Below are 26,955 nucleotides of genomic sequence, written 5' to 3' on the forward strand. Positions count from 1 at the left end.
ATCTCACAGTTCACGGGTTTGAGCTCCACGTCGGGCTCTGTGCTGACGGCATGGAGCCTGCTTGGGATATTCTCCCTCCCTCCCTCCCTCCTCTCCGCCCCTCCCCTGTGCGTGCACACTCTTGCTTTTCTCTCCATCAAAAGAAATAAATATTAAAAAAAAATAAAATAAAATAATGGAAAACCAGTGATGTAGAGTTGCTCTAATTTTAATAGGATATCAGAAACTGGGAAGTTTGAGGATTTGTTCCTCTTAAAAATGGCACTGAGGGTTTTTCAGTAGATGATGCTGGAACAGCTGGCTGTCTATCTCATGGTGGGAAAGGATCTGTTCTTCCTCCTTCCAGGCCAAATAGAAAATTCTGGCTAGGATGGTACTTTGATAGTTACCCTGGTGAAGACCTGAAATGACACTAAAACCGACAGACAAGAAGGCTAATAAACTTAGCTGCACGAAAGGTTTAATCCTCTCAGCAAAAGATGACGTAAATAACTCAGATGCAGCAGATTGAGAGCAAGTATTATAGAATAAGGAAAATAAGTACCTGGGGTCTCATTTGGTTAAGTGTCTGACTTTGGCTCAAGTCACGCTCTCATAGCTCATGAGTTTGAGCCCAGTGTCGGGCTCTGTGTTGACAACTTGTAGCCTGGAGCCTGCTTCGGATTCTGTGTCTCCCTCTCTCTGCCCCTCCTCTGCTTGTGCTGTGTCTCTCTCAAAAATAAATACGTGTGAAAAAAAAGTTTTTTAATAAAGCCTCTTTGCGTGGGAGTCCCTAACCTAAGGAATATCCACAGTACAAAATAAACGATGGAGGTGGATTAACATGTAGTGCAAGAAAACGAGGCTGAATCTTTTATTCGTGAAGTAAAAATGACAGTGTGACTGTGTTTGAGCATATGATTGCATAAATGTTTGTGTAATAGAATACATTTCATTTTATTTTTTTTAAGTTATTTACTTAAGAGAACGAGCAGGGGAGGGGCCGAGACAGAGGGAGAGCGAAGCAGGCTCTGTGCTGACAGCAGAGATCCTGGCGCAAGGCTCAAGCTCAGGAACCATGAGCCCCCCGGGCACCCCTCATTAGATACGTTTTAAAAGTAATGACCTGCCCGCATGCATCTGGCCACTCGTGCTTTGGGGGGACCCTGGCAGAGTCGGAGGAGGCAGTTAACTGGTGAGTCCTGAGGCAGAACGAAGCTCAGGGGAGGAAGAGGAGATGGCATCCCAGGCAAGAGGGCAAGGGACAGGTTCCTGCTCTACAGGTTACCGATGCCAGAGCAGAGTGAGTAGACCAATACCTTGTAGTTAGGAGGCTGTGAACAAGGATGCTGTTTACTCCGGAGGAAGGATTTGAGGGGCCTCCTTTTCTCTTGACGTAAAGATGGCACTTTGACTTATTCTAGAGAGCTGTAGTTTTCATTTTTATCCATTTTGGATCGACTTAAATACCTGTCTTCTCTTTAGAAGAGTGGCTTTTCCCAAGTAGTTGCTCTCAGTAAGCTTCCCGACCAGCGTTATGCTTTTTGTACTGAAGCCTGTTCTTCCGAGCACGCGTTCTCTTGAAGCGCCTGGGTGGCTCAGTTGGTTAAACTTGCAACTTCGGCTCAGATCACGATCTCGTGGTTCGTGAGTTCAAGCCCTGTGTCGGGCCCCCATCTCAGGCCCTGTGCTGACAAACTCAGAGCCTTGACCTGGCGTCCGATTCTGTCTCTCTGTCTCTCTCTCAAATAAATATTAAAAAACAAAAAGCAGGGGAGCCTGGGTGGCTCAGTCAGTTAAGCGTCCAACTTCAGCTCAGGTCATGATCTCGCGGTCTGTGAGTTCGAGCCCCGCGTCGGGCTCTGGGCTGATGGCTCAGAGCCTGGAGCCTGCTTCCGATTCTGTGTCTCCCTCTCTCTCTGCCCCTCCCCGTTCATGCTCTCTCTCTGTCTCAAAAATAAATAAAAACGTTAAAAAAAATAAAATAAAAAACAAAAAGCAAACCACATACGTGTTCCTCTTGACCTCTCTGCTGATTTCTTTTTTTTTTTTTTTAAATGTTTGTTTATTTTTGAGAGAGAGAGAGCATGAGTAGGGGAGGGGCAGAGAGAGAGGGAGACACAGAATCCGAAGCAGGCTCCAGGCTCCGAGCTGTCAGCACAGAGCTCAATGTGGGGCTCGAACCCACAAACCGTGAGATCATGACCTGAGCTGAAGTCGGACGCTTAACCGGCTGAGCCACCCAGGCGCCCCTCTGCTGATTTCTTACTTGAGAGAGCTCCCCCGTGAGGAGTCTGGGCTGCAGTGTGCCCATACTGCTGCTCTGGAGCAAAGGTGACTGTGAATGTGGAAAACTGATTTTGCTTGTGGGAAACCTGCTGCCTCTTGTGGAAGGGAGAGATCAGTAAAGGGTTGCAAGTTCACGGTGACCTACTTAGATTTTTCCTAGTAACTAGGATGTACGAGGTATATATTCTAGAATGATACCAGCTTTATCAAATATAATCCATGGACATGCTGCTAGTGCATCTTCTTGGTATATTTATATATAAAGAGCGCTGGGTTGAGTTCCAGACATTTTTTTAAAGCTTAAGGCATATTTTGCCATGGAGATATTATAAAACGCTAACGGTGTTCCCCGCCAGCCACTAAAGACTATTTGCACATAATGTATTGAATGGTGCTGTTAGTGTCATGTTCTTGGGGGGGGGGGAGGGTTAATGTTTATTTTTGAGAGACAGAGTGTGGGTGGGGTAGGGGCGGGGCAGAGAGAGAGGGAGACACAGAATCCGAATCAGGCTCCAGGCTCCAGGCACCGAGCTGTCAGCACAGAGCCTGACATAGGGCTCGAACTCAAAAACATTGAGATCATGACCTGTGACAAGTCTGACGCTTAACCCAAAGAGCTACCCAGGTGCCACACGCTCTATGTTTTTAAAGAAGGTATTCCTAAAAAACTTTTCAGATTTCCTGATATTGCTGAATGAAATTAGAATATGGAAAAATCAGGGAACAGCTGTTATAAGGAAATTCTTACCCCTGAGGGGTTTTTTTAGAAAACTCAATTACGGTATCCATGATTAGGTTTGTGTTTTTGCCCCCCCCCCCCCCGCCCTTTGCCCTAAATGTTAATGCATCTTGCACACTCACAAGATAAGCAAGTTAACGTTTGTTTCCCTTATGTGACGGAAAAACAGCTACTGGCTTTAAGAAACTGATCTTCATTTTGGGAAAAAGGTCTTGAAGGAAGTAAGTTTTTCTGAGGATTTGTGACTGAGTAAAGGTAGCTGATCAGCAACCCTTGCTGCATCCTTCCAGAAGCTGAGCTCTGCCTCCGTGACCAGGAGCTGTAGCTCCAAAGCATATGAGCTCACTGCATTACACTCTGCTGTTGAGACTCGTCCTCCACAGTGTACTTCGTGTACTTCTTACCTGGGATTTCGTTCTTCATGACGAAAAAGGTTTAATTTTAGCAAGCCTGTTCTCGGACCAAAAATTCCACTTCTGCCCTATAGTTTTCATTACTACCATGGCTAATGATTTCCCTTTTCTCTTTAGATCTGTCATTTCTAGTATCATTTGCATTTTTTCTATTGTTTTTATTCATCTGATAATTTGTATAAAAATTAAAGGCATTGGCCACATAATTACTATTTAGATGAAAGTGCCAACTTGCTGGCCATTATGAACTGTTGTCTTCAGAACAGATTGTGAATGTAGCAGTCTATTCGTAAGAAACATTAAGAGGTTGAGTGAGAAGAGTTAAGGGGTGAGTGCAGCCTCCTGAACAAAAAATGCAACCTAAGATAAATTGTGGTGAAGACAGTATTCCTTTTTTTGCCTAGTGCATTGATGAAGGTAAAAATTAATACCTGATTTTACCAAAGATTTGGAAAGATTGGCAATTTCATTCATAGTTGATGGAGCTGTGTGAATTGGAGTGACCTATCTTGATAATAGGTAGGATCTTTTTTTCTTTTTTAATAAAAGCCTTAAAAATACCCTTTGTCTTGGGAATGCCCTTTCTAGAAATACGTTCTAGAATGGTAATTGCCTGTGTGCAAAAAGAATTGCCAGGAGGTTCTTGGGTTGCTTGGTCGATTTCGTGTCCGACTTCAGTTCAGGTCATGGTCTCACAGTTCGTGAGTTTGAACCTCGTGTCAGGCTCTGTGCTGACAGCTCAGAGCCTGGAGCCTGCTTCCAATTCTGTGTCTCCTCCTCTCTCTGCCCCTCCCCCATTCACGCATGTGCTCTTTCTCTCTCTCTCTAAAATCAGCGTTTAAAAAAACTGCCAGGATGTTCATCTTTATAAGCTTTTTCTTGAATTTCTACCTGTATGTATTAATTAGATCAATGGTGGTATCTCTAGACGATGCCGTTAAAGAATATGGAAATACGTTCATAAGATACTAAGTGACAAGATCACAGAATGACCGTACAGTGCCATTTTTGTAAGCATCTTATGCATATGTAGGTAACAAGATAGGAGAGGACGTCTGTGTATGTAAGTATATGATAACACGGGGACTGATAACTCCAGGTGGTAAAATTATGAATGGTTTTTCCTTGTTGCTTATTTATGTTGTTTTGTATTAGTTTCTGTAGGAAAATACGCTTGCTCTTTCTTAACTAAAAAGCAGCACACTGTGTGAAATACTCTTTTCCCACAAGCAAAGCCACTCGACACGGAGGCCAGGCCTTAAAACAGGTCTGATCTGCCCTGACCTTCCTATGCACTCATTTCTAGCTCCTCACACTTGCACAGCCACTTGTTGAGAACAGAACTCTTCTGCCTGGGGTAGGAGCAGGCTGTCCAGTCCCAAATGGTCTTACCATCCCTAAGTTGGGAAGTGCCATGGTGTTGGTGTCTACTTTTGTAATGCTTAGGGCCTGTAAAAGTTACTGCTTCTGGAATATAGATGTCACTGATCTCATGGTGTAAATGATTCTGTCTCCAGGACGTAAACCAGAAGAAGAGGGTGTGGAAGACAATGGACTGGAGGAAAACTCTGGGGATGGACAGGTATGTGCAGTGTTGTTAGTGAATCAACTTGGTGGATTGACCCATGGCAGTCATGTGATGGTTATATTTTGTTTTGTCACAGGAGGATGTTGAAACAAGTTTGGAGAACTTGCAGGACATCGACATGATGGACATCAGCGTGTTGGATGAAGCAGAAATCGATAATGGAAGCGTTGCAGATGGCGTAGAAGACGAAGATGCGGATAACCTCCCAGAGTCCCTGTCCGATAGCAGAGAGCTAGTCGAGGGAGAAATGAAAGACCTTCCTGAGCAGCTTCAAGAACATGCTGTAGGTAACTCGGCAGGGTCTCTATCTAGGATGTACCAGGATTCATCAGTTCCTCAAATATCTTGGTAGATGATAAGGTTTGCGTTTGGAATTGGGTCCTTTTAAAACTAGTTCATCTGTTCATGTGTAAAATTCAGACAGTTCTGAAAACACACTTCGCTTGGAAAAGTAGTGTCTTGGTGAGGTACGCGAGTAGGTGCTATTATTTGCATAATGCAGTCTTAAACATTCGGGGGCGCTATTCAAGACCTTCCTATTCTAGGAGGTTGGTCTACGGTAATATGGTTCAGAAGCCTCGAAAATACCAAAATACAGGTTGAAAGTTGGTCTTTTCCTGTTAAAGAACCGTCTGGTACCTTCCTTCTAGTCACCCACCCTTCCATAATAAGCTTTGACGGTTTTTAAGCCTTAGTTTTTTCATGTTAGAAACAAATCAAATTATAATACAGTTGTAATGGGTGTTTTTATTGAATGTTGTCTGCCAGGCATTAGGCATGATGTCCTTTAATCTTTTTGACACAACAGGACATATGTAAATGACGTTTTGCCTATTTTCTCCTTGAGGAAATTGGAGAGTAAAGGTAAAGATCCAAGAACACATAGCTCGTAGGAGAGTAAGAAGACCAGGCTGATGACAGAGTCCGTGTGCTTAACTCCTACACCATATTGACTTGGTGCGAAAAATTTATTAGATTATTGTATTTCTGTGAGGATGAGTGTTGACTAGATGGAAAAGGCGGTAAAAATTAGAAGATGTGAGGCATCTCGGTAGGAATGCTTATGTGTGGGTTCCTGGGAGGCACCTCCTTTCTATAGTGGTTCTCAGATGTCTTCTGGTGGGTGCCTCCTGAGTCATCCTCAGGGAAGGAACCTCTGTTCTCTGCTAGTGGAACGGATCCTGAGTATCCTTAGAGGTAGCAGACTGTCCTTGGAATGGAAAGTGTGATTCTGAGAAATGACTCTCATTTTGATACAAATAGGGTATATAATTTTAGTTTTTGGCGTGAGTCTCATTCAGTGGCTTTCCTCAAAAGTACCCCAAACGCTAGAGCAGTGAGATGAAGTACTTACCCTTCCTTATTAGCTGCTGCTTCTTGAAGTTGGTTTTTCCTCTCTGATTAGAAAATAATACATTCAGTCCCAAAAGCCTGGAAGTGTCTCGAGTGTCTGTCAGTGATGGTTAAGTAATTATGATTGATGGAAGTGGTATAGTTTAAGAACTAAGACCATTCAGTAAAGGTCTGCCACTTAATTTGTTGTGCGACCTTGGGCGAGTTAGTTAACCTCTCTAGACCTCACTTGCAAAAATAATTGGTTTGGGGAAGATTGAAAAGATAAATGTTTCTTACCAGCTTAGATCCAAAGTCCTCATACTGGCCAAAGATCTGTTGAAACATGGCCACTCCTGTTGGGGACAGTCTTCTGTGGTTGATTTCTCCAACAGTACAATAGAATAATCATGGCAAAGACTGTTTGGCCTGCAAAGTCTCAGATATTCACCAGCTGGCCCTTGACAGGACGAGTCTGCTGACCCTGCTTTAGAGCAGTGCCCAGCATACAGCCGCACCATAGGGTCATTGCTGTTGTCGGTGTGAAATATTATCACCCCTTCTGCTATTATAGTTATTACTTTTAATGTAATCACGTACATGAACTAATTAGGTTTATAGGAATTAAAACAATCTCCAAGAGGAAAGTGAAGCTATGGCAGGGTACACAATGTGTGGCCACTTGTGCAGAGAAAGGACAGATGGTCTTGCACTCTTGGGAGCACACACAGGCGATCTGGAGACAGCTGCGTCGGGAAGGAAGGAGTGGTGCAAGGGTGGCTTCCTAGCCAGATAAACGTAATAGCCGTATGTGTTCTTTAGCAAATACTTGAAACATTATTGTCCTCCCTAAAACATAACCAGCTTGGGGTGTTATGGCAAGCAGTTAAGATTATTTTGGTTCGCCCAATAATTTTATGGATCTCCCTCATGTGTATGGGGAACCCCCACCTTATTGGGTAGAGCCCGCCTCTTAGAAGATCAGTAAACTAGTCGTTCTTCCCCAACAGAGGTGCCTCTGGTCCACCTGACTTTGCAGTCCTGTGTTCCTATCCCCACACTCCACTTTGGAGATTGATGAGGCTAGGAGTCAGGTACTCAAGGGATCCATCCCAGTCTAGGCCGGAGCCACCTTGGGGCAGCAGGCTCAGTAGCCGTAGCATTCAGGCTTGGAGAAGTGGCGGCCCGAGAAATCTGAGAATCTGTCCTGCAGTCTGGTTCTGGACATTGTTCATGGGAGAGCAGCCCCTGAACTTGGGGTTCCGACTGACTTGGGAGAGTCTGTACTACCTAATTTTAATCTCTTTTTAGATTAAACCTGCTGTTTTTCCTTTTTCCTTTGGCTCGTGTCTTAAAATCCTCACTGGTACCATTTTAGTGGGCTTCACGCTCTATCTGCAGGTATATACACTTGGAATGTTTCTTTAAACTGAGGTGAAGTCAAACTATAATGCTGTTTTGATTCCTGCACTGTGTCAGGAGTGATTTTCATCGGTGTTCTTTTTCATTGTATGGGTGTACCGTTGGGTTACCCTGTATTGACAACATAAGCTGTATTCTCGTTTATTTTGCAGATGGAGGACAAAGAAACTCTAAACAATTTAGATACTTCATCATCTGACTTCACTATATTGCAGGTAAATTGTATGTCTCAATAATTTTAGAATCCAAGATGAGACTACCATTTCTGGCAACCACTTCAGATGTTGTATGGCACTGCTAAGTACAAGGCATTGTGAGGTGTGTTTGCCCCTCTGGCACCTTCAGAGAGGGTTTTACTTTCCACTTTCTCCAAGTACAATGTGCCTGTTGCAAAGGTCTCCTCGTCTTTCCTTCCCCTTCGAGCTCCGTGGCTTCTGTGCAGCCAAGAGGAGGGCCCGTTTGGGAAGGTCTTGTTGGTTTCATTGCCGGCGGAAAGACCACCTGTCTGATCTGTTCTGGGTGGTGTCCTCTGTTGGGTGAGATGGGGTGGGGGTGGGGGGCCGAGGGGAGCACTCCCTCCCTAGGAGAGATTCTCGGGGTCCAGATGAGGATGCAGGAGGGGTGGGGTGGCCAGAGCAGTGACGTCACAGCTGGGAAGGGTGGAACGTCGGGGGTTCTGGTTCCGTCTACGGGAATTTTCTCACAGCAAATGCAGAGCTTTATTTTGATGACTCTATCATCTTGACTGTATCGTCTGTGTAAATATTAAATCTTAGATGAGAACAAATGAGATGTGGACTGACTTTCAGGTAGGATTTACATACATGTGGGTCTTGAGTTTCCTTTTAATTTTTCAGCAAGCCTGCCTAGATAAAAACTGCTGGAATAAACTTATCTGGGTAGCTGTCTGATTTTCATTGGAAAATTTTGCAAGGAAATAAAAACATAGTATGTGCCAGTTTTTGTTTTTTGGGGTTTTTTGGTGTCATTTTTCATTTACCTGTACTGCTTAATTAGAAGCCGTCTTTCAGACACAATCCCCATTTGCTTCTGCCAGGCAGGGGCAAGGGTGGTTATTGGCAAGCCAGAATCCCAGCTGCGAGGAGGGTGCAAACCTCAAGAAAGTGCGGTGGAGCCCAGTTTACCTTTAGTCCTGATGTCTCGCTCCAGCTGCAAAGTGGTACCACCCATTTCCTGGCTCCGAAAGGAAAGGAGGAGCCGGGTCTTGCCATTTGCTCTAGTTTTTTGTTTTTTGGGTGTTTTTGGTCAAAGACTCCCGTGTTAACGTGGAAGATATATAAACCGTTCCAGAGACAAATAGAGGTACATTAATTTCTTTCTGGAGAAAGTTAAGGAGAGAATTCTGTCTAGAATGATCTCTGGCTTTAGTTGTAGGCTTAATTCCCAGGGTGGGGTACGTTGCATGAAAAAAAATACATAAAACGAAACTGAGAGAAGTGAACAGTTCCACAGTGCTTTCCAGGATGGCAGGCTAGTTCCCAGTGGAGGTGCAGACCATTCCCCTCCATCCCACAAGCATGTGTCAGGTGTGTATACAGAGATGAATGAGAAGAAAGGGTGGTCACCATCTTCCCGGAACCCTTCCTCGCCGTGGGAAGTACCTCAGCAGGGTCGAGCAGAGACCAGGACTGGTGTGGACTCCCACCCACACAGCCAGTGCTTAGATTCTGGCTGTGCTGTGTGTCCTTGAGGAAGTTTGTCAGTCACTCTGTGCCAGTCTCCCTGTCTGTGAAAAGAAGTTTGATACTGATAGTTCCAACCTGTTAGGATTGTCTGATTAACGTGTGTGTGTGTGTGTGTGTGTGTGTGTGTGTGTGTGTGTGTGAGGTGTTTAAATTTGTGCGTGGAACCTAGTCGGTGCTCCTCAGTATTGCCTAAAGTCCAGAATGACGGGCCTTACGCAGAGGGAATGTCAGTGTGGAGGACCGCATGTTGACAGAGGGGCTCTTCCATAGTGGGCAGCCTCTGAAGCCATTAGGAGAAGCCTTTCTATGAAGAGATGGCCCCCAAGCCAAGTGCTGAGGGAGGTGTAGGACTCGCCTGGGGGTGGGGCGGGGACACGTGGGCCTGCTGGGGGCGAGAGGGTGTGGGGCCATCGCTGAAGGCTTTAGGCCACGAGGAACCATATGCTCACCATGGCGGTAAAGTGCAGGCATATGGGGAAGGGATAGTGAGACCAGATGCTGTTGTAGGTGAAGAGTGGCCATGGTCTGGACGGACAGGGCTTTCTGGGAAGGGTTTGGAGGATATTTAGGGATTAGAGGGGGCCCCGTGGCAACGCTGGTTGGAAAAGCTGGGGGGGGGGGAGTAGCGTGTAATGCTGGACAGCACTCAAGTGACAGGCAGGCAGAGGTGAGGTAGTAGGACCACGTGAACTAAGAACAGAGGTCCAACCACCTGTACCTATGTTCCTTCACGCTTCTGAATTTTTAGAAATGAGCGCTACCTTGAGTGAAATGTCAGGCATTCTGTTACACGCCACAAGTAGACAAAAACACCGCTCTCTTGGCTTTTAAGAGTTCAGTCTAGGGGGACCGACAAGCCCGTGATGCTGTCATCACCACTGAAAGTGATACGATTGCCAGGTGCTGGGGAAACAAGGCAAAAGAAACAGTATCCGCAACCAGGGCCGAGGCCCCTGGAGAGTAGCCTGCAATGGGGAGCTTGGGGCGGAGGGGAGGGAGGTGGCGTGTCTGAGGGCAGGCTCTTTCCTGAATGCGCGGAGCAGGTTCTCCACCTGGTGCAGTTGTGAGTTTCCTAGTCTGTACTTCAGAAATCCCCCTTTTAGTTAGTTTCCAGTGTAAATGAACTAGATTGTGTTCATCTGGCACAATCTTATTTATGTTTTTTGTTGCAGGAAATTGAAGAGCCATCCTTGGAGCCAGGTACTGTTAAATGAAAAACTTACCAGCGGGGGTTTGGAACCATTCTAGCTTTCCACCTTCTCTAATTTAAATTCTTTAATTTTAAAAAGTTGCCTTACTGTAGTATACATTGTTCTAAAGGTTTACGATCCAGAACATACCAGGATCATAGAGATTGGAAACCCAGCCATATCACCAGATCTGTGAAAGTGGCTGACTTCTCATTTTACAAACTGTATTGGTGAGATGAGACTATCTCATGCCTTTTTAAACGTAAATGGCATTTAAACATGTAGAAAGAGTTTGCATGCCTCTCAAGAGCTAATAACCTCTGCACCCCACAAAACAGATCTTGTGATATTGGGCAGTGTCTTAACTTTGTGGTTTTTAATTCAGGCAGTGCAGGTAGCTGTAGGGAGATGCGTTTTAAAACATTGAGACATAACTGGATTCCAGAAGAGGAAAGAGTTTCTTCATGAGAATTCCAAACAAATACCGTTCACTTTCTGGACTGCAAATATCTCAGATCACCGATGGAAGAGATTCTGGTTTTCATGTTGGACTGTTCTGTTAAAAGAAATTCAAAGAAATTTGGAAATTGAGCTGTTCAGTGAATGGTGATACATTCAGTTAAGCAACTTGGACTTTGGAAGCTAAATTTGGAAGAGTTCTATGTAAACGACGACAGAATGAAGACTGTCAAGAATCAGCCAGAAGGTTTTGGGGGTTAAATCTCTGGGATGCTTTTCTCTTCCATGTAGCGTAGCGGCTTACTGTAGCAGTCGGTTGGAGCGCAGGTAGTGTAACCAGTGTAACTTTGTGTACCCGCGGGTTTTCCAATCTCTGTGTAGCTAGCGGTTCTCTTCGTGTTAGCGTGGCAGCCGTGCCGGTTCCGCATTTGTGATTGCTTTATTTCCCTGGTAATTAAACCTTGTGCCATTCTATTCCTGTTAAATCCGTAGAAAATGAGAAAATACTCGACATTTTGGGGGAAACTTGTAAATCTGAGCCAGTAAAAGAAGAAGGTTCCGAGCTGGAGCAGCCCTTTGCACAGGATACAAGTAGCGTGGGGCCAGACAGAAAGCTTGCGGAGGAAGAGGACCTTTTTGGCAGCGCCCATCCGGAGGAGGGTGACTTAGATTTGGCCAGCGAGTCAACAGCACGAGCTCAGGCGAGCAGGGCAGACACCCTGTTAGCGGTAGTGAAAAGGGAGCCCGTGGAGCAGCCGGGCGATGGCGCGCGGACGGACTGTGAGCCTGTAGGGCTAGAGAAGCCAGTTGAGCAGAGTAGTAAAGCCTCAGAGCACACGGAAGCCTCTAGCGAGGAGGTCGCGGAAGCGCCCCAGGAAGCCTCAAGCCCAGACCCCAGAGATAGCAAAGAAGACGTGAAGAAGTTTGCTTTTGAAGCTTGTAATGAAGTCCCTCCGGCTCCTAAAGAGTCCTCAGCCAGTGAGGGCGCTGATCAGAAAATGAGGTTTGTTTTTTCTCAGTTTTAGACCAGACGCTATCTCCTTTTCATTGGTCATTTAATGACACACATAAGCTGTTTTTTCTGCAATTGGCCAGCCAGACTGATGCAATTGTAGTTTACTTCTAAACGATGTTTTATTTCTCTTTATTTTAAACTGATTACATAATCTTTTTTCTTTTCTCAACCTATCATGGTTGTTTTCTTTAATTCTTCCTAATTATCTTTAGCCCAGCAGAATTAATTAACTCCTGTGGGTCTGAAATCTTATGGTTAGGTCAGATTTCCAATACAAGTTTGTCGGGGTATCATTTTTTCAGAACTAAATTTCGGGTAGGTATGCAACCTCAGCACGTGTTTTATAATTTTGAGTTTGTTTCCTCTCTGCTGCTTCCTTCTGGAGTGACATTATCTTTTGTCTCTAGTTCTGTCGAAGATGACTCGGATACAAAAAGGCTTTCCAAAGAGGAAAAGGGTAGGTCACCGGGGCGACCCCAGTCTCCTGGAGCATGTTGGGCCTTGGCAGCAGTGGGGTATCTGCTTCCAGTTTGTTGCATATGGTGTTTCTTTCCCAGATGTGCTTTGGGGCCTCTCATGAAGCCTTTCTCCCCTCCTCTGCTACTCATCTGCAGGTTCTGGGTTATAGAGGACAGGCCAGGTCCTCAGAGTTATTAACCTGTCGATCGGAAGCAGACACTTGTTTTCGAGGGAGCACTTTGAGCTCATCGATCCTGACTGGCCCTCTGATTTGCAGACTTCCTTAGCCTCAGTGATACTTGTAAATGGGAATAAATGTTCTGACTTCAGCTATCGTGGGGTTATCTGGTACCTCAGGTTTATCAACAGCTTCGCTCTCTATTAAAATCGCTAATGGAGACGACGTTTTGTTGGTTCGGATTCCTTCTTAGCAATCTAGAAGAAGAAATCCAGATGAGGCATAGGTGGGAAGGTATATATGACAAGAAGGAGAAGCATCTGGATTGGGTTCATCCTGATAGCAGCTGTTCTATGGGCAGAAGCCACTCCACCGGGCTGCCTACTGCCATTTGGCGACTTTCTGTGTGAACCAACCTTCCACGTTCCTGAGAGCCCCTGGTTCACTGCTGTTAAACTGGCTTTGCTCACCACCCTGGTAGACCTGGTGTGCGTTTCCCAGCGTTGTGTGAGGACGTGGCAGGCCCTCCTGTCTTAGCCGGCTTGGGTTGTGCTGGCATCTGGGAGAAGTGGGGAAGTGTCTGGTTTGGAATGACTTTAGTCTTTAAGACTCAGGATCTCGTGAGTGTGGTGGTTTTGACCAGACTTTTGTTTTGAAATAGGTCGTAGCAGTTGTGGTAGAAATTTCTGGGTTAGCGGACTCTCTTCTACCACCAGAGCCACAGATTTGAAGAATCTTTTCAGCAAATACGGGAAGGTAAGACCAAGGGGTCATCGAGGAGAGAAAATGTTTTTAAGCCAATGTAGTACGGCCTTTACATGCAGATGATTGTCCCCTCTCGGGGACTGCTTTGAACGACGCCGTGCCGTTCTTTGGCTCATGTTTGCTCACAGCCTGTGGCGGGTCTGTCCCTCCACTGCTCGCGGTGAGAGAGGTGGAAGCTCCCAGAGCCCACGCCTGCTCCGTATCGTTTCTCCCTTTTCCCGGGCCCCAAAGCCACCACGTAAATTTTAGAGGATTTTCTAAATCTGTTTCTGTGGTGTTGAGTCTTCAACTTCAGCAGTGGTGGCAAAGGGCAGGGCGGGGAGGTGCTGTCAGCACTTCTGCGAGATGGTGGTCACTGTGGAACTGGAGGGAGGCTATAGAAAGGGGTTGTAAACAGGGCCTTTAGGGTCAGACTGGTCTGGGCAGCTGTGGGCCCAGCTCTGCTGCTCACAGTCGAGTGGCCGGGAGCACGTCATTTCCCCTGTGTGAGCTCCCGTCTGCTTGAGGGCCCTCAGAGGTGCTGGCTCCTTCGGATGGCGTGTGTAGCTGTTGCAGAGCTGTTGGTGCCCCGGCCCGTGTCCCTCAGCCCGCCTGATTTCACCCACCGCCGGGCCACTTCTCCTCTGCCTGATTCCCCTCCTCGCTCAGCCCAAGAGCGGTGGCCATGATGGATAGAGGCACCCGCCTCCCCCACCCCTCCAGGCCGGCTGCGGTTCCGTGTTTGATTTAGAGTACCTGCGTTAGCTCTCTTCCCTTCTCTTTTTCACCACCTCCCCATGTGCTTTCTAGATTCACCTCCTAAATAAACTGCTGCATCCAGGGTTCATTTTCTCAGAGGTAGCTTTTGGGGCAAGCCAAAGTGAGACTTAAGCACAGGCCTCTGTTTATAGTAAGGATTCAACAATTTATAGCGGAGAAAACCAATAGTATTTGCTTTGGTTATCGATGTCTGGGAACCAAAAAGAGTGAAATTAAATATGATGGGGTTGTAGAAGTAACTAATGATTCCCTGGGCCTCGGTAGTGCGTGGTGGGCCTCTTTCATGATTCCCCTGTGGCCCAGATGGGACATGGTCTCAGCAGGGACATGTCACCTTGGAGCCTGCAGTGTCTTGGGTTCGTTCTCAGCTTAATGTCCTTGAGTAGGGACAGCCCACTCGGAAACTCTCTTGGGTCTGAGTGTCCGTGTGGCATAATGAGGGTGAATACTGGCTTATGTGGGACCTCCCCTCAGCCAGAGTGCCTAACCTTAACTTGCCAGGGTCACTGGGAGAAGTAAGTAGTGTGCAAAGATGTGCCTCTGGTGCCAGAAACCTCTCCTACCGAATTTTGTCATCGCTCGGAGTAAGATGGGTTTAGCGTCCTTACGTCAGTCTCCACGTGCACATCTGTCTTCCTGCTTCACTGCCCACACGGCTAACGGAATGACGGCTGAGGTCTGATCCCCAGAGGGAACGGCCGGAAGTGGGGCAGATCCGCAGAGTCGTCCCAGTGAGGCAGTAGCGTCATCCTCCCTAGTTGTCATGTGCCACTTGTCAGGCACTGGGTGACGGGGCGTTGCCCACAGTCCTCGTTCCAGGGCAGGTGCCGGGACTCATGCATCAGAGGAAAGCAGCGTGAACGGGGATGTCCTGTGCGTTTCACGCAGCGGGTGTTGGGGGTCTGTGAGTGGGGGCTTTGTGTCTGAGTCCCGTTTGTGTGCTTTCCTTTGAGGTGGTGGGCGCTAAGGTTGTGACAAATGCCCGGAGTCCTGGAGCTCGCTGCTATGGCTTTGTTACAATGTCCACAGCAGAAGAGGCCACAAAATGCATTAACCACCTGCACAAAACAGAGCTCCACGGGAAGATGATCTCCGTGGAAAAAGTAAGTGGTGGTTTTCTTACCGGGATGTGACCCTTTTAGGAAATAAGGTAATACTTGCACTTGATTCTTTTTTTCAGGCGAAAAATGAACCAACTGGGAAGAAAACTTCTGAGAAGAGAGAGGGTGAGGGGAAGAAGGAGAAGTCCAGCACCAGTGACAGGTATCGCTCTTCTCTGAGGGAACTGTGGACAAGATGGCCTTTCTACGTTTCGCATCCTGCACGTTTTCCACGGACAGGGAGACCGCAAGGCCTCCCCCTCCTTTAGTTTATACTAACGTTTGGTGGAGGGGGTTCACCTTCAGTAGCTCCCTGAGAGGATTCCTTCCTTCAGCCCCTCTTCCCAGGGTGCTTGGGGAGAGCAGGCGGCTCCCCTTGTCGGGCCTCGTCCCGCTGATGCCCAGGCAGCCTCCTGGTCACGTGGCACTCACTGCAAGAGTCTCGTCGTGGCTGCTTCGCTGCCTAAATGTTGGACGTAATGTGCGTCTGTTCTGGGATGTCATTTGTAGATCTGCGAACCTCAAGAGGGAAGATAAAGCTGATAGAAAAGAGGACACAAAGAAGGGTGAAGACGTAAGCGGAGAAAAGAGTAAAGATCAAGATGATCAGAAACCTGGCCCCTCGGAGCGATCTCGAACCACAAAATCAGGTACTGTCACTGGTGATGTCACCCTGTGCTCTGTTCCCGGCTGTTGTGGTTTACGGTTTGCTGTCAGCAGTGCATACTAGATTTCTTTTCCATAGAGAGAAATCCTTTTTGTCTAATCTGGGAGTTTTCTGTTTCTTCCATTACACAACTCCTTTCTTCTGTAGGAAGTCGAGGAACCGAGCGGACCGTAGTGATGGATAAATCTAAAGGGGTGCCTGTTATTAGTGTCAAGACTTCAGGATCCAAAGAGAGAGTGAGTATCAATTTTCTAACTAGAGTATTTAGTGTTTCTCTTATTTCACTTATTTATTTTTTTATTCTTAAAGTTTATTTTGAGAGAGTGAGAGCAGGGGAGAGACAGAGAATCACAAGCACACTCCGTCCTGTCATCACAGAGCCTGACACAGGGCTCGAACTTGCAAAACATGAGATCATAACCTGAGTGAAAATCAAGAGTCGGACGCTTGATTTCCGGTGACTGATCCACCCAGTTGCCCCCCAAAACGGAAAGAGTTTAAAAGCTTTTGTTTGCGTGTAACTTTGTTCTGATGAGAATTTTTGTTTTCTTATTACCTGAAGCTAATTTTAAAGTTCAGATGTGAACTAAAGCCATGACAGAGTTAGAGCACTGTCTCATAAAATTAAAATATGGGAATAGTTGGCTTCCCCCACCCGAATCCACATGTAGGTGGCCATTTTCATGGTCTCCCTTGAAAGTGGTGGCAGCTCTCCATCACACATTCCTAAACTCCTATGTAACCCAGCTGGGGTTTCATGCCCTTCTGAGTTGGATCTCCACTTGGTCTCGGTCCCGTGTTCTTTCTCCACGCAGATGCTCCAGAGAACACAATTCACAAAGTACCTGTCTTGGGTCCTTACCATTTCACTCTGCCTGCTGTGAGGGCTTAGGCAGCTGTCAGTGTCCCTAACTTCAATTTTTGGGTCTTGCAACTTGGATAGATATGGGGCCAGGGTCCTCAAGACCACCCACGTTCACCAGTTCACCCTCAGGACCACGGGGCTTGGCCTGTGATGGTCCTCACAGCTAAGATTGCCTATAGTGGTGCAGTAAGGATACACAGCCCAGTCATGGGGGAAAAGACACAGAGTCCATAGAGGACTTGTGCAGGCTCCCTCGTGCTCTCCCCTTCGTGTGGCCTATGCTCTTGTCCAGGGAAGCCCGTTAGCCTGTTAGTGTCAGCACCCAAGGTTGTTATTTGGGGGCTGGTTACCTAGACGTTCTGCTAGATATATACCGTAATTCGTGACTTCGCAGAGGAAAGCAGGTGTTGAGCAGAAACCACAGTGGGCACAGTCTAGGCACAGTGACCACCCTGGGACTGTCAGCTGGAGACACTCTGAATGCCAGGTTCCCAGGCGCCAGCCTCGGGCCTGCCATGTTACCCTGTGCTGTGAGATGGCAAATCGTTTTGGCTATTGCAAGCCAGTGTTCCAGTTCTCCAAACTTCCAGCATGCTTATTTTTGTGCACATGTTATAGTACATGTGACCTCTTTTACAGTTATTTTATGTAAAATGAGTGGAAAATGGCAAAATGGAAGTATGAGTTCCAGGGCTAAGATGGGTAGATCTCGTAAAGATAACGCAGTCACACAAATCAGGAATCCTCTGCTATACTAGAGGTAGCCATGGTTGGGCACTCACTGCATGTTTAATTAGGAAGGAAAAGAACAGGAGTAAAGAGTTGAGAGTAAGGAGTTTAGTTTATGTTATGTTATGTTATTTTTTCAATGTTTTACTTATTTTTGAGAGAGAGAGAAACCGAGTGCAAGCTGGGGAGGGGCAGAGAGAGAGGGAGACACAGAATCCGGAGCAGCTCCAGGCTCCGAGCTGTCAGCACAGGGCCCGACGTGGGGCTCCAACCCATGAACCGCGAGATCATGACCTGAGCTGAAGTCGGACGCTCAGCCGACTGAGCCACCCAGGCACTCCAAGGAGTTTATTTTAATTTTTTTTTTAACGTTTATTTATTTTTGATAGACGGAGCATGAATGGGGAGGGTCAGAGAGAGAGGGAGACACAGAATCCGAAACAGGCTCCAGGCTCTGAGCCGTCAGCACAGAGCCCGACGCAGGGCTCGAACTCCCAGACCGTGAGATCATGACCTGAGCCTAAGTCGGACGCTCAGCCGACTGAACCACCCAGGCATCCCTCCAAGGAGTTTATTTTAGATGAAGAAGACCAAGTATTAAAAAAATTGGTTTTGGGGCACCTGGGTGGCTTAGTTGGTTGAGCGTCTGACTCTTGGTTTTGGCTCAGGTCATGACCTCACGGTTTGTGAAATCAAGCCCCTGTTTGGGATTTTCTATCTCCCTCTCTCTCTCTGCCCCTCCCCTGTTTTCATTCTCTCTTTCTTAAAATAAGTAAATACATTTTTTTAAAAATTGGTTTTCATCATCTAAAAAGTTTTAGAGAGATAATATTTCTATTTTGACCCTGTTGAAAATTCTCGTTGGATATTTTGGCATGGTAATGACGTTTTGATTTTTAAGTATGGTCAGGAAAACATGAAGTTTCTTAGGAGGGAACAGCCTGTTAACTGGTTGTCCCATTAAATGTTAACATTCATTTCCAGTCTTCGTGTTGGATGCTTGGATGTGGACTCGCCTGATTCTTCCTGTTGTCATTTCTACCTTAACTCGTGAATATTTTTTGGTGAACCAGGTTTCTAAGAGCCAGGATCGCAAATCGGCCAGCAGAGAGAAGCGGTCTGTTGTGTCTTTTGATAAAGTCAAAGAGCCTCGGAAGTCGAGAGACTCTGAGTCCCGGAGGTGAGTCCGTGTCCAGCAGTGTTCCTGGTTTGCTTCTGTCTCTGGACTAGTCACACCATGTCATGGGGGCATATTTTCAGAGCCCCCTGTGGGTGGGATATTGCTTTAAACCCTGTTGCTCCTTTGGCCTTCAATAGACTTGCTGTGCTCTTCCATCCTGTGGTTATTTTCAAATGGTCTTCTCATGCAGATAGGCCCATCTCTTTTTTTTTTTTAATTTTTTTTTTTCAACGTTTATTTATTTTTGGGACAGAGAGAGACAGAGCATGAACGAGGGAGGGGCAGAGAGAGAGGGAGACACAGAATCGGAAACAGGCTCCAGGCTCCGAGCCATCAGCCCAGAGCCTGACGCGGGGCTCGAACTCCCAGACCGCGAGATCGTGACCTGGCTGAAGTCGGACGCTTAACCGACTGCGCCACCCAGGCGCCCCAGATAGGCCCATCTCTTGATGATTCTGGGAGGTAACGGCAGGGAGTTGAAATGCCTAGCAGTGCTGGTTCACACACCCGGTGTGCCCCCAGAGCGGTTGGAAGGGAGAGAAACAGTGGGACACACGCAGGGAGAGAGCAGAGATGTCCCCATCCTTAAAATAGCTTAAGAAAAAGTCTCCAGAAATTTTAAAAACTAAACACAAGCAGTACTGAACACACTGTATGACAGTTTTTTACAAAGAAACAATTCTTAAACTATAGTTGAAAAAATAAACAGCGCTCGTAAAACTGGCAGAGTAAGAATGAGTAGAGGGGGCGAGGCACGGCCTTTCTGGGGTGCGTGCACTCACAGCTTCCTGCTGCGCAGGGACGGGCGCCGGACAAAGGGCCCTTGTGTTGAAGTGACGTAGGGCCACAGAGCTGACCCGTGCGCATGTGGGGACTTCATATGTCAGTAGTGACGTTTCTCATCAGGGACAAAAGGATGGGCTCTCCCATCCTTTAATAGCTTCAAGTCACTTGGCTATTCCTTTGGTCGGCCCTCTGGGTCTGCAGCTCCCGTCAGTGACAAAACAGTCCCCGTCAGCTGGTGACAGAACACAAACGTGAAAGCTGAGAACACCCGTATACAGCGGAAGTTGGTGCTGCGTTCAAGAGTTGGGGGCCGGAAGGAGAGGTTGACCGAGAGAAAATGTAACTTCTGTCTGTACGTGAAAGATCCACGAGGGATGGGAATAAACGTGATGTGAAGTAAATGTAAGGAGGCAAAAAAAACCTGCTAGGAAACGGACAGGAGCGAGTCGACAGAAGGGACGGGTCAGGTGCCGCAGGACTCAGGACGAAGGGAGGCTTCACTGGGCACCGGGAGCGCTCGTGAAAAGAGCAGCGAGACCAGTTTTTGCTTCTGCCGGTTTGGTTGGGTGCACTGTGTGCATTCCAGTGTGGGGGGTGGGGGCGCGGCCCCTGCAGAGGGATTCCGCGGAGGCCCGCGCGGCTGAGTCTAGTGCCCCAGACCTAGAAGTGCCACTTCTGCAGACCTGCCCTAGAGGAACTTGTGCATGAGAAAGCCTCCGATTGTGTGAGGTTGTGAAAGTTAGGAGACCATCAAAAGGTCTGCCTCTGGGTGCTGCTTGTATAAACCGTGGCCTGTCCGCTCCACGGGGCCCTTCCTGAACCCTTGCCCTCGACCTGTAAAGGCGGATGTGGGAGGGCTTAGACATGTCGCATTAATCAAGGAGGCTGTAGCCATTCTTGTCCAAAACCCGGCAGTGAGGCAAGAGTATGCGTTTCTGCCTGTGTAAGTAGGTGTCTGTAAAGGCGTAGCGACGGGTGGAAAGGGGACAATGTGGCCACTGTCTTCCGTGTCACACGTACAGGGACTGGCAGGAAATGCGCTGGGGTGTAGCTGGTGTCCCTAACAAGAGCAGAGCTGGCCGCGCCCTCGGGCTGCGCGGGCTCCCCGGCCCTTCACTCGGCCACCACGGGCTGCCTGTTGGTAAACTCATCTGAGTTTACAAACATCGTCAGGATTTCAATTCTAGTGCACTCGCCCCATCCTGGGGTGACTGAAGCTCAGTTAGGGACAAGAGGTCCTGACCGAGACTTAATTTCCTGTGGCAAGTGTGTTCTGTTTATTTTTAATGGACTGTTTCATGGAATCAGATGTTGATCTGCAGAAAAGGTTTCGGGAAGTGAGGTTCAGCTCCTACCCTAGAGGAGCCCCTATGTGCCCGGGCCTCCCTGCTCTGATTCCCGCCGGTCGGGGACCGAACTGGGGGGCACCGAGCCGGCGGCGGAGCCCGTGCCGGCACCCCGGGGCTGCCGCCGCACCGACGCCCTGGCCGGTCGGGAAGGCGCGGCCCCGGGGCCGCGTTTCTGCCGCTCCCGGGGCCGGTCCGCGCTCCGGGCGGGCGGGAGCCGTGGCTCCCGTGTCCCGGCCGCTCGCCTGGCCGGGTGATGCCACCGGCACCGCGGCCCCTCCAGCAGCTGCTCTCCCGCAGGGTGCGCGAGCGCAGCGAGTGGGAGCAGCGCATGCAGGCGCAGTGGGAGCGGGAGGAGCGCGAGCGGCTGGAGATCGCCCGCGAGAGGCTGGCCTTCCACCGCCACCGCCTGGAGCGCGAGCGCATGGAGCGGGAGCGGCTGGAGCGCGAGCGCATGCACGTGGAGCACGAGCGCCGGCGGGAGCAGGAGCGCATCCACCGCGAGCGCGAGGAGCTGCGGCGCCAGCAGGAGCTGCGCTACGAGCAGGAGCGGCGGCCCGCGGTGCGGAGGCCCTACGACGTGGACGGCCGGTGAGCCTAGCTGCCCTTAGCCGCCACCCCGGAGGCGGCCTGTGGCCTTTAGGATCGGGTGAGGGTCCCCCACGTCGCGCTTCCGCGAGATTGTCGTTTCAGAGGCCGCACGTGTACGGGCTACAGCTCGATTTGACGTCCTGTTGTTCGTCAGGCACCTGAGATCCTTAGGGGTCAGTGGGGAAATGGATAGAGCAGCGCCTAAGAAAGCCTCACGTTCAAGTCCTAGCACAGAACCCCCGAGGGAAGGGAGTTCTTCAGCCCGGGGCCACATGCGAGTCAAGTGCCGAGGGGGGTGACCCGCGACCGGAAGAAACTTCCTTCAGGCCTCCGTGTAGGCTTTGTCGTTGTAGCCGTGTGTTGTGGCTCATTTCCAGTGATGTTAACTTTAATTCCCTGGACATACCGACATGACTTGGGCATACTCCAACGCTAGCCCCAGTGAAAAACGGGCCCGGTTTCAGTCCTTGCTGGTGGGAGTCCAGGGTGGTAATCCCAGCACTGATACGACCAGCATTTCTGCACGCATCGCCACTCGGGAAGAACCACGTTTTGTATTCCTCCCTCTATTGTGTGGATATCGCGTGGATTGCGTGTAATATCCCGCAAGACTTCTTTCAAGGGCCTTCAAGCTCTTTTAGGATTTTTGATGCCTTTGTGCAAAACACCGCTGCTGGGAGTCCGTTACGGTCATGCATGTTTTTGAAACAGTATATTTCAGGTGCCTCTCAGCGTCCCCCCACTGGTGTCTTTGCTGGGTTAAGTCCACGTTGGAGGAAAAGAGGTAGTGCACTGAGGAGAGCTGGGGGTCACGACTCTCGCTTGCTGTCCTGATAGATTGAGGCCGTGTGCTGTTCCCGGAGGCGACCTGCGGGTGTGCAGGTGTGCCCACGTCCCTTCCTGTTAGGGAAACCAAAGCTCTTCTCTTTAGGGTCAAGTGAGGCTTGTTGGATAGGATAGAAGGGGGTCCTTCAGTCGGATCCCACATCACCCTACTGGCCCCTCTCAGCTTGTGTAGCAAAGACGAAAAAGTTAATTCTCATTCTGTGGAATGATAGGAGCCAGGGACAGTTTGAGGGTTCAGTTCACCAGCTCCGCAAAGGTTATGAACTTGAAGGAGAAATCGTATCACTTCTTTATTCCCCCTCCAGGCGAGACGATGCCTACTGGCCGGAAGCAAAGCGGGCCGCTCTGGATGAGCGCTACCATTCTGATTTCAACCGCCAGGACCGTTTCCATGACTTTGACCACAGGGACCGGGGCCGCTACCCTGACCACTCTGTCGACAGGTCAGCCAGGCTCCCGATGACCCTGCCCATTTGTACAAGTTCTCTTTTCCTCTCGTTCTGAATGATGAAGGACTAGGGTTGGCCTTTCTAGGCTTTGAGACTTTCAGGCTGTGAATAACCTGGGTTCGGTTTGGGAAATGTTTTCTATTGGGGGAGGGGGTGTCTAGCCGACCTACCTTCTCTTCTTATGTTTTCATTTAAATTTCCTTTTTCAGGAGAGAAGGTTCAAGATCCATGATGGGAGAAAGAGAAGGACAGGTGAGTCAGAAACTTGAGTTGCAGCCACGGTTTTTGCCGTGGAATCGATTCTCTCTCCGTGCTGTCTCCCTCCTCAGCTGAGGTTCGTTCACTTCTGAATAGCGAAGTAGCTAAATGCCGTATCTGTATCAATGGCTAAGGAGCCTTGGGTGAGTCTGAAGGGCTCGCTCCATTGTCACCGTCTGCACAGCTCAGCCCATGAGAGGCCAGGGGCCCGTGCTTTGCAGGATTCACATGTTAAAAAATATGCTGGAGTTTCTTCTTTTACTTGTCGAACGTTTAGATTAAGAACTTCTCCACATCGCGCTGACTCTTTAGTGGGTTTACTTGGAATATCGGGGGGTGCGGGGAGGAATTCCGGAAGGTTGTGGTCAGGGCGGCGTGGGGGCACAATTGCTGCCCGTGAGTTTCCTTTCCCTGCTGGAGCGCGGCTCTGTCTGCCCTCCTTCCTCGCTTCCTGAGGGCGTGGCTGGGGACTTCGTAGTCCTGGCCGTACCCAGCGGGTCCCCTGCTACCTCCGGAGCGGTCGTCGCGTGCCTCTTTTTCCTCTTCTTGGAGGTGAATCTGAAGAGCAACTGAATCTACACCCGCTCTTGGCGGTTCTCTTTGGGGAAGTGGGGCTCGGTGGTTAGATGTCCAGGCTCCGGAACCAGAACCAGAGTCGCATTCTGGTGTCAGCACTGTGCTGAGCACGTGTCTCCCAACTCTGAAGTGAGGGCGCTCACTCCCCCCTGCTCGGTGTGGGGGCTAAATGGGTTGACAGCCATGTCTACACCGGTTGGCCCGGCTCCTGACACGCAGCTGCTAATCCCTGCCTGCTCTCTCCTGCCGCTATGGGCTGAAGCGCTCCCAAACCTGAAAGGATGTTTTCTCTTGTGTGTGCTGTCCTTAGTAACCCTGGTGCTGCCCTGGATGCAGGCAGTGACATGGGACACAGAAGGGGACACGAACACAGGCTCTCAGGGTCTTGCTGAGCCGTTACACCAGCTGGTCGGTGGGCAGGAGAGTGTGGCTACCCTGTGAAAAACCGGGCAGAGCTAGAGATCGGCTTTGTGCAAAGTGTTCTCTGTCGGTTCGGTGTCTTCGGAAGGCTGCCGAGAAAAGCTTGCTTGTTCGGAAATATTTGCGTTTGTCGAAAGAAAGTGGTCTGAATCGTGAGCTGTTGTTTTTTTGTTGTTGTTTTGTTTTTTTACAAGCTGGTGTGTCCTGCAGGTTCCTTATGGAAGTGGGGCTTCGGGGTCTCATTTAAGCAGCTGTTGTCCTGCCCGGACACTTTGGCTTTGGCTTTGTGCCTGGAAGGAACAGTGCTGTGTTTGTCCATCTGGTACAGTTGAGCCCCACCTCCCCCACTTTGGTTGAGGGAGGCATCCGCACACATTTGGGAACGCGAGGCCCGTGGAGGCAGGAAGCGGAAGCACACGTGGCCAGGGCTCTCGTGTGACAGGCTGGCCCCGGCCCCGGCCACGGCCCTGGCGAGCTCCTGGCTTAGCAGGCGCGGATGCGTGCAGCCACAGGGCAGCCGGAGCATCTATCCAAGAGGCTTCATTACCAGGACTCCTTTCTAGGCTTTTTCGCTTAGAATGTGATCTTGGAGCAAAAGACCACAGGGCTACAGATTGGGTTTGTGGGACCATGAGAGCAACAATGGAGCCGAAGCCGCCTCACCAGCTCCCTAAAGCTTGGGGCGTCCTTCCGGCAAGCAGGGCAGGCTTCGGGTGAAGGGCCAGTGGTGAGCGTTTGTTGAGAACAGCATTTCCTAGAACGAAAAACAGCCATTCCTAGAAGCGCTCTCTCTTCCGTCCTTCCGATGGCGCGTAGAACAGGGCCAGGCCAGCAGGTTCCACGGACCACGCCACAGAGTGGCTGGCGGTCGGTCCGGTGAGGCGCCAGGTCTGGGGTGAGTGTGAAAGGATCCCTAGTGGCCGTTTGGTTCTGGAGGTTCCTAGGGGCTAGAGCACCGGGCCCGGGTGCATTGCTTGTCTGTCTGTTCCTGGCGCAGGGCGGCCACTAGGCCCCAGCGCCTTCTCTCCTTCGGTGCCTGAAGTCTCTCCTTTTGGATTAGGGTGGATCTCATCCCTCGGTTTCTTTCTCCGTTGTTTACATTCTTCAGTTTTCCTCACTTGTCCGTGAGCAGACTTCGAGGATGTGGCTGTCGAGCAAGCCGAAATGGCCTCTGTGGCACACGACCGTGTGTAGAATGCTCGCCAGTGCTTCTGAGTTACGGTCACTGTCGTCGTCATTATCAGCTTGTTGGCCCCAAGGCCTTGGGATCCAAGCTTGATACCGAAGCCTTCTTTCTGTTCTGGCTCTTTCACGTCCAGCATTACCCTGAACGCCACGGAGGACCAGAGCGCCATGGGCGGGACTCCCGGGACGGCTGGGGATACGGCTCTGACAAGAGGATGAGCGAGGGCCGGGGGCTGCCTCCTCCACCCAGGTTTGTGTCCCACCCCCCACAGCACCTGCAGGGGCCTCACACGCCCCTGGCAGGATCGGTGTGTGTTCCTGAGGAGCCCTGGCTCAGGGAGAGAGGATGGGGACCGGGAACACAGAACGCGAAACCCACCTCCCGGAACCCGTGGCGCCTGCTATTCTGCAAGGCGCAGAGGGGGCAATCCAAATCAGAGGCATCTTTTCCTAAGGGGCAGACGTGACTGGGGGGACCACGGCCGAAGAATAGAGGATGACCGTGCGTGGCAGGGTGCTGCTGACGGAGGCATGGTAGACAGGGACCACAAGAGGTGGCAAGGTGAGGACCGGCTCTCAGCCGGGGACGTGTCTGTCTTCGTGGGGGAGCACCTGGAAGGCTCAGGCTCCACCTGCTTTACGCCCGTCTTTGCTCGTCTCCCTGCTTCTCGAGGGCGGGAACGGCTTCCTCTGCTGTCCCTCCTTGGGGTCCTGCTCATTACTGGCTGGATGTGGGGAGGGAGGGGGAATGGACAGAAGCCGTCTGGCACGGGAAGAGCGATGTGGGCACAGGTAGCTCCTCTCTGCCGCCGCTCGGCGAGGACGGCCGGCGTGTGCATCCGCGGGGGCCTGCGGGGTCTGGGTCCGCTGGGTGGCTCGGGAAGGGTACTGGAGTCACGGGAGCCCCGCGTCGGTGTCCTCTGCGCTCCACGTGCACTCCACGGCGCGCAGAGGCACCGTGTGACCGGCATCTCTCGTCTCGCAGGTGGCGAAAGGAGTATGTCCGGGCACTCTGGGCCAGGTCACATGATGAACCGGGGAGGGATGTCAGGGTAAGGTGTTGTGCCGCCCGTCCAGCTCAGCCCTCTCCCCTCTGCACGGTGGCCCGCCTGGGCCACCGGTGTGCAAATGGTCCGGGAGGCGCCCCACCGACCTCCTCCCTCTGCCCGCTGGAGGCGCTGCTCCCGGAACACGGGGGCGTGTAGGGTGGGCCCCTCGGTCCCGGGAACGACACGGGAACCGTGTGTGTCGTGTCGTAGGCGCGGCAGCTTCGCCCCAGGCGGGGCCTCGCGGGGCCACGTGATCCCACGCGGCGGAATGCAGGGTGGATTCGGAGGCCAGAACCGGGGGAGCCGTCCCAACGACACCCGCTTCACTCGCCGCTACTAAGCGCTTGGATTCCTGTGTTCTGTCACGTGGCAACAAGAGTATGTTCTGTTAGGAGTTTCTCTTAAACTGTGTACAATAATTTTTTTTATCTGCTGCCATATTGTAGCTCAATACAATGTGAATGTTTTTTTGTGTTTTTTTTTTTTTTTTGGTTTTTGTTTTTTTGTAATAAATGTGTTTCTGTTCACATACCCTTTATTTAAAGCGTCGTCTCTCTTCATTTCACGTGTTTTTGTAAGTTGAATCATACTCGGCATTGCTTACTTAGTCATGGT

General features: G+C 49.8%; 1 protein-coding gene across 3 annotated transcripts in view; it reads left to right on the plus strand.

Moving 5' to 3' along the window:
• The window catches only part of SAFB (scaffold attachment factor B), a 36,353-nt gene extending 9,475 nt beyond the window's left edge, over positions 1–26,878 (plus strand). The window contains exons 3-21 of one of the 3 annotated variants that reach the window (XM_047094540.1): positions 4,938–5,002; positions 5,085–5,291; positions 7,915–7,977; positions 10,641–10,668; positions 11,610–12,120; positions 12,540–12,589; positions 13,431–13,525; positions 15,247–15,396; positions 15,474–15,556; positions 15,904–16,043; positions 16,208–16,296; positions 18,728–18,834; positions 21,267–21,557; positions 22,709–22,846; positions 23,062–23,104; positions 25,426–25,541; positions 25,747–25,853; positions 26,277–26,343; positions 26,551–26,878. In XM_047094540.1, coding sequence (XP_046950496.1) covers positions 4,938–5,002; positions 5,085–5,291; positions 7,915–7,977; positions 10,641–10,668; positions 11,610–12,120; positions 12,540–12,589; positions 13,431–13,525; positions 15,247–15,396; positions 15,474–15,556; positions 15,904–16,043; positions 16,208–16,296; positions 18,728–18,834; positions 21,267–21,557; positions 22,709–22,846; positions 23,062–23,104; positions 25,426–25,541; positions 25,747–25,853; positions 26,277–26,343; positions 26,551–26,680 — 2,480 coding nt within the window. In that variant the 3' untranslated portion in view covers positions 26,681–26,878. Of the gene's footprint in view, positions 1–4,937; positions 5,003–5,084; positions 5,296–7,914; positions 7,978–10,640; positions 10,669–11,609; positions 12,121–12,539; positions 12,590–13,430; positions 13,526–15,246; positions 15,397–15,473; positions 15,557–15,903; positions 16,044–16,207; positions 16,297–18,727; positions 18,835–21,266; positions 21,558–22,708; positions 22,847–23,061; positions 23,105–25,425; positions 25,542–25,746; positions 25,854–26,276; positions 26,344–26,550 lie in introns of those variants that run through there. The other 2 variants (XM_047094541.1, XM_047094542.1) reach the window with 2 other exon arrangements.
• The last annotated feature ends 77 nt before the right edge of the window (positions 26,879–26,955 follow it).

The sequence above is a fragment of the Lynx rufus genome, unplaced genomic scaffold, assembly GCF_022079265.1.
Source record: "Lynx rufus isolate CCGP_SWC_20201006 ecotype Redwood Valley unplaced genomic scaffold, mLynRuf1.p SCAF_4, whole genome shotgun sequence".
Classification (NCBI taxonomy): Eukaryota; Metazoa; Chordata; class Mammalia; order Carnivora; family Felidae; genus Lynx; species Lynx rufus.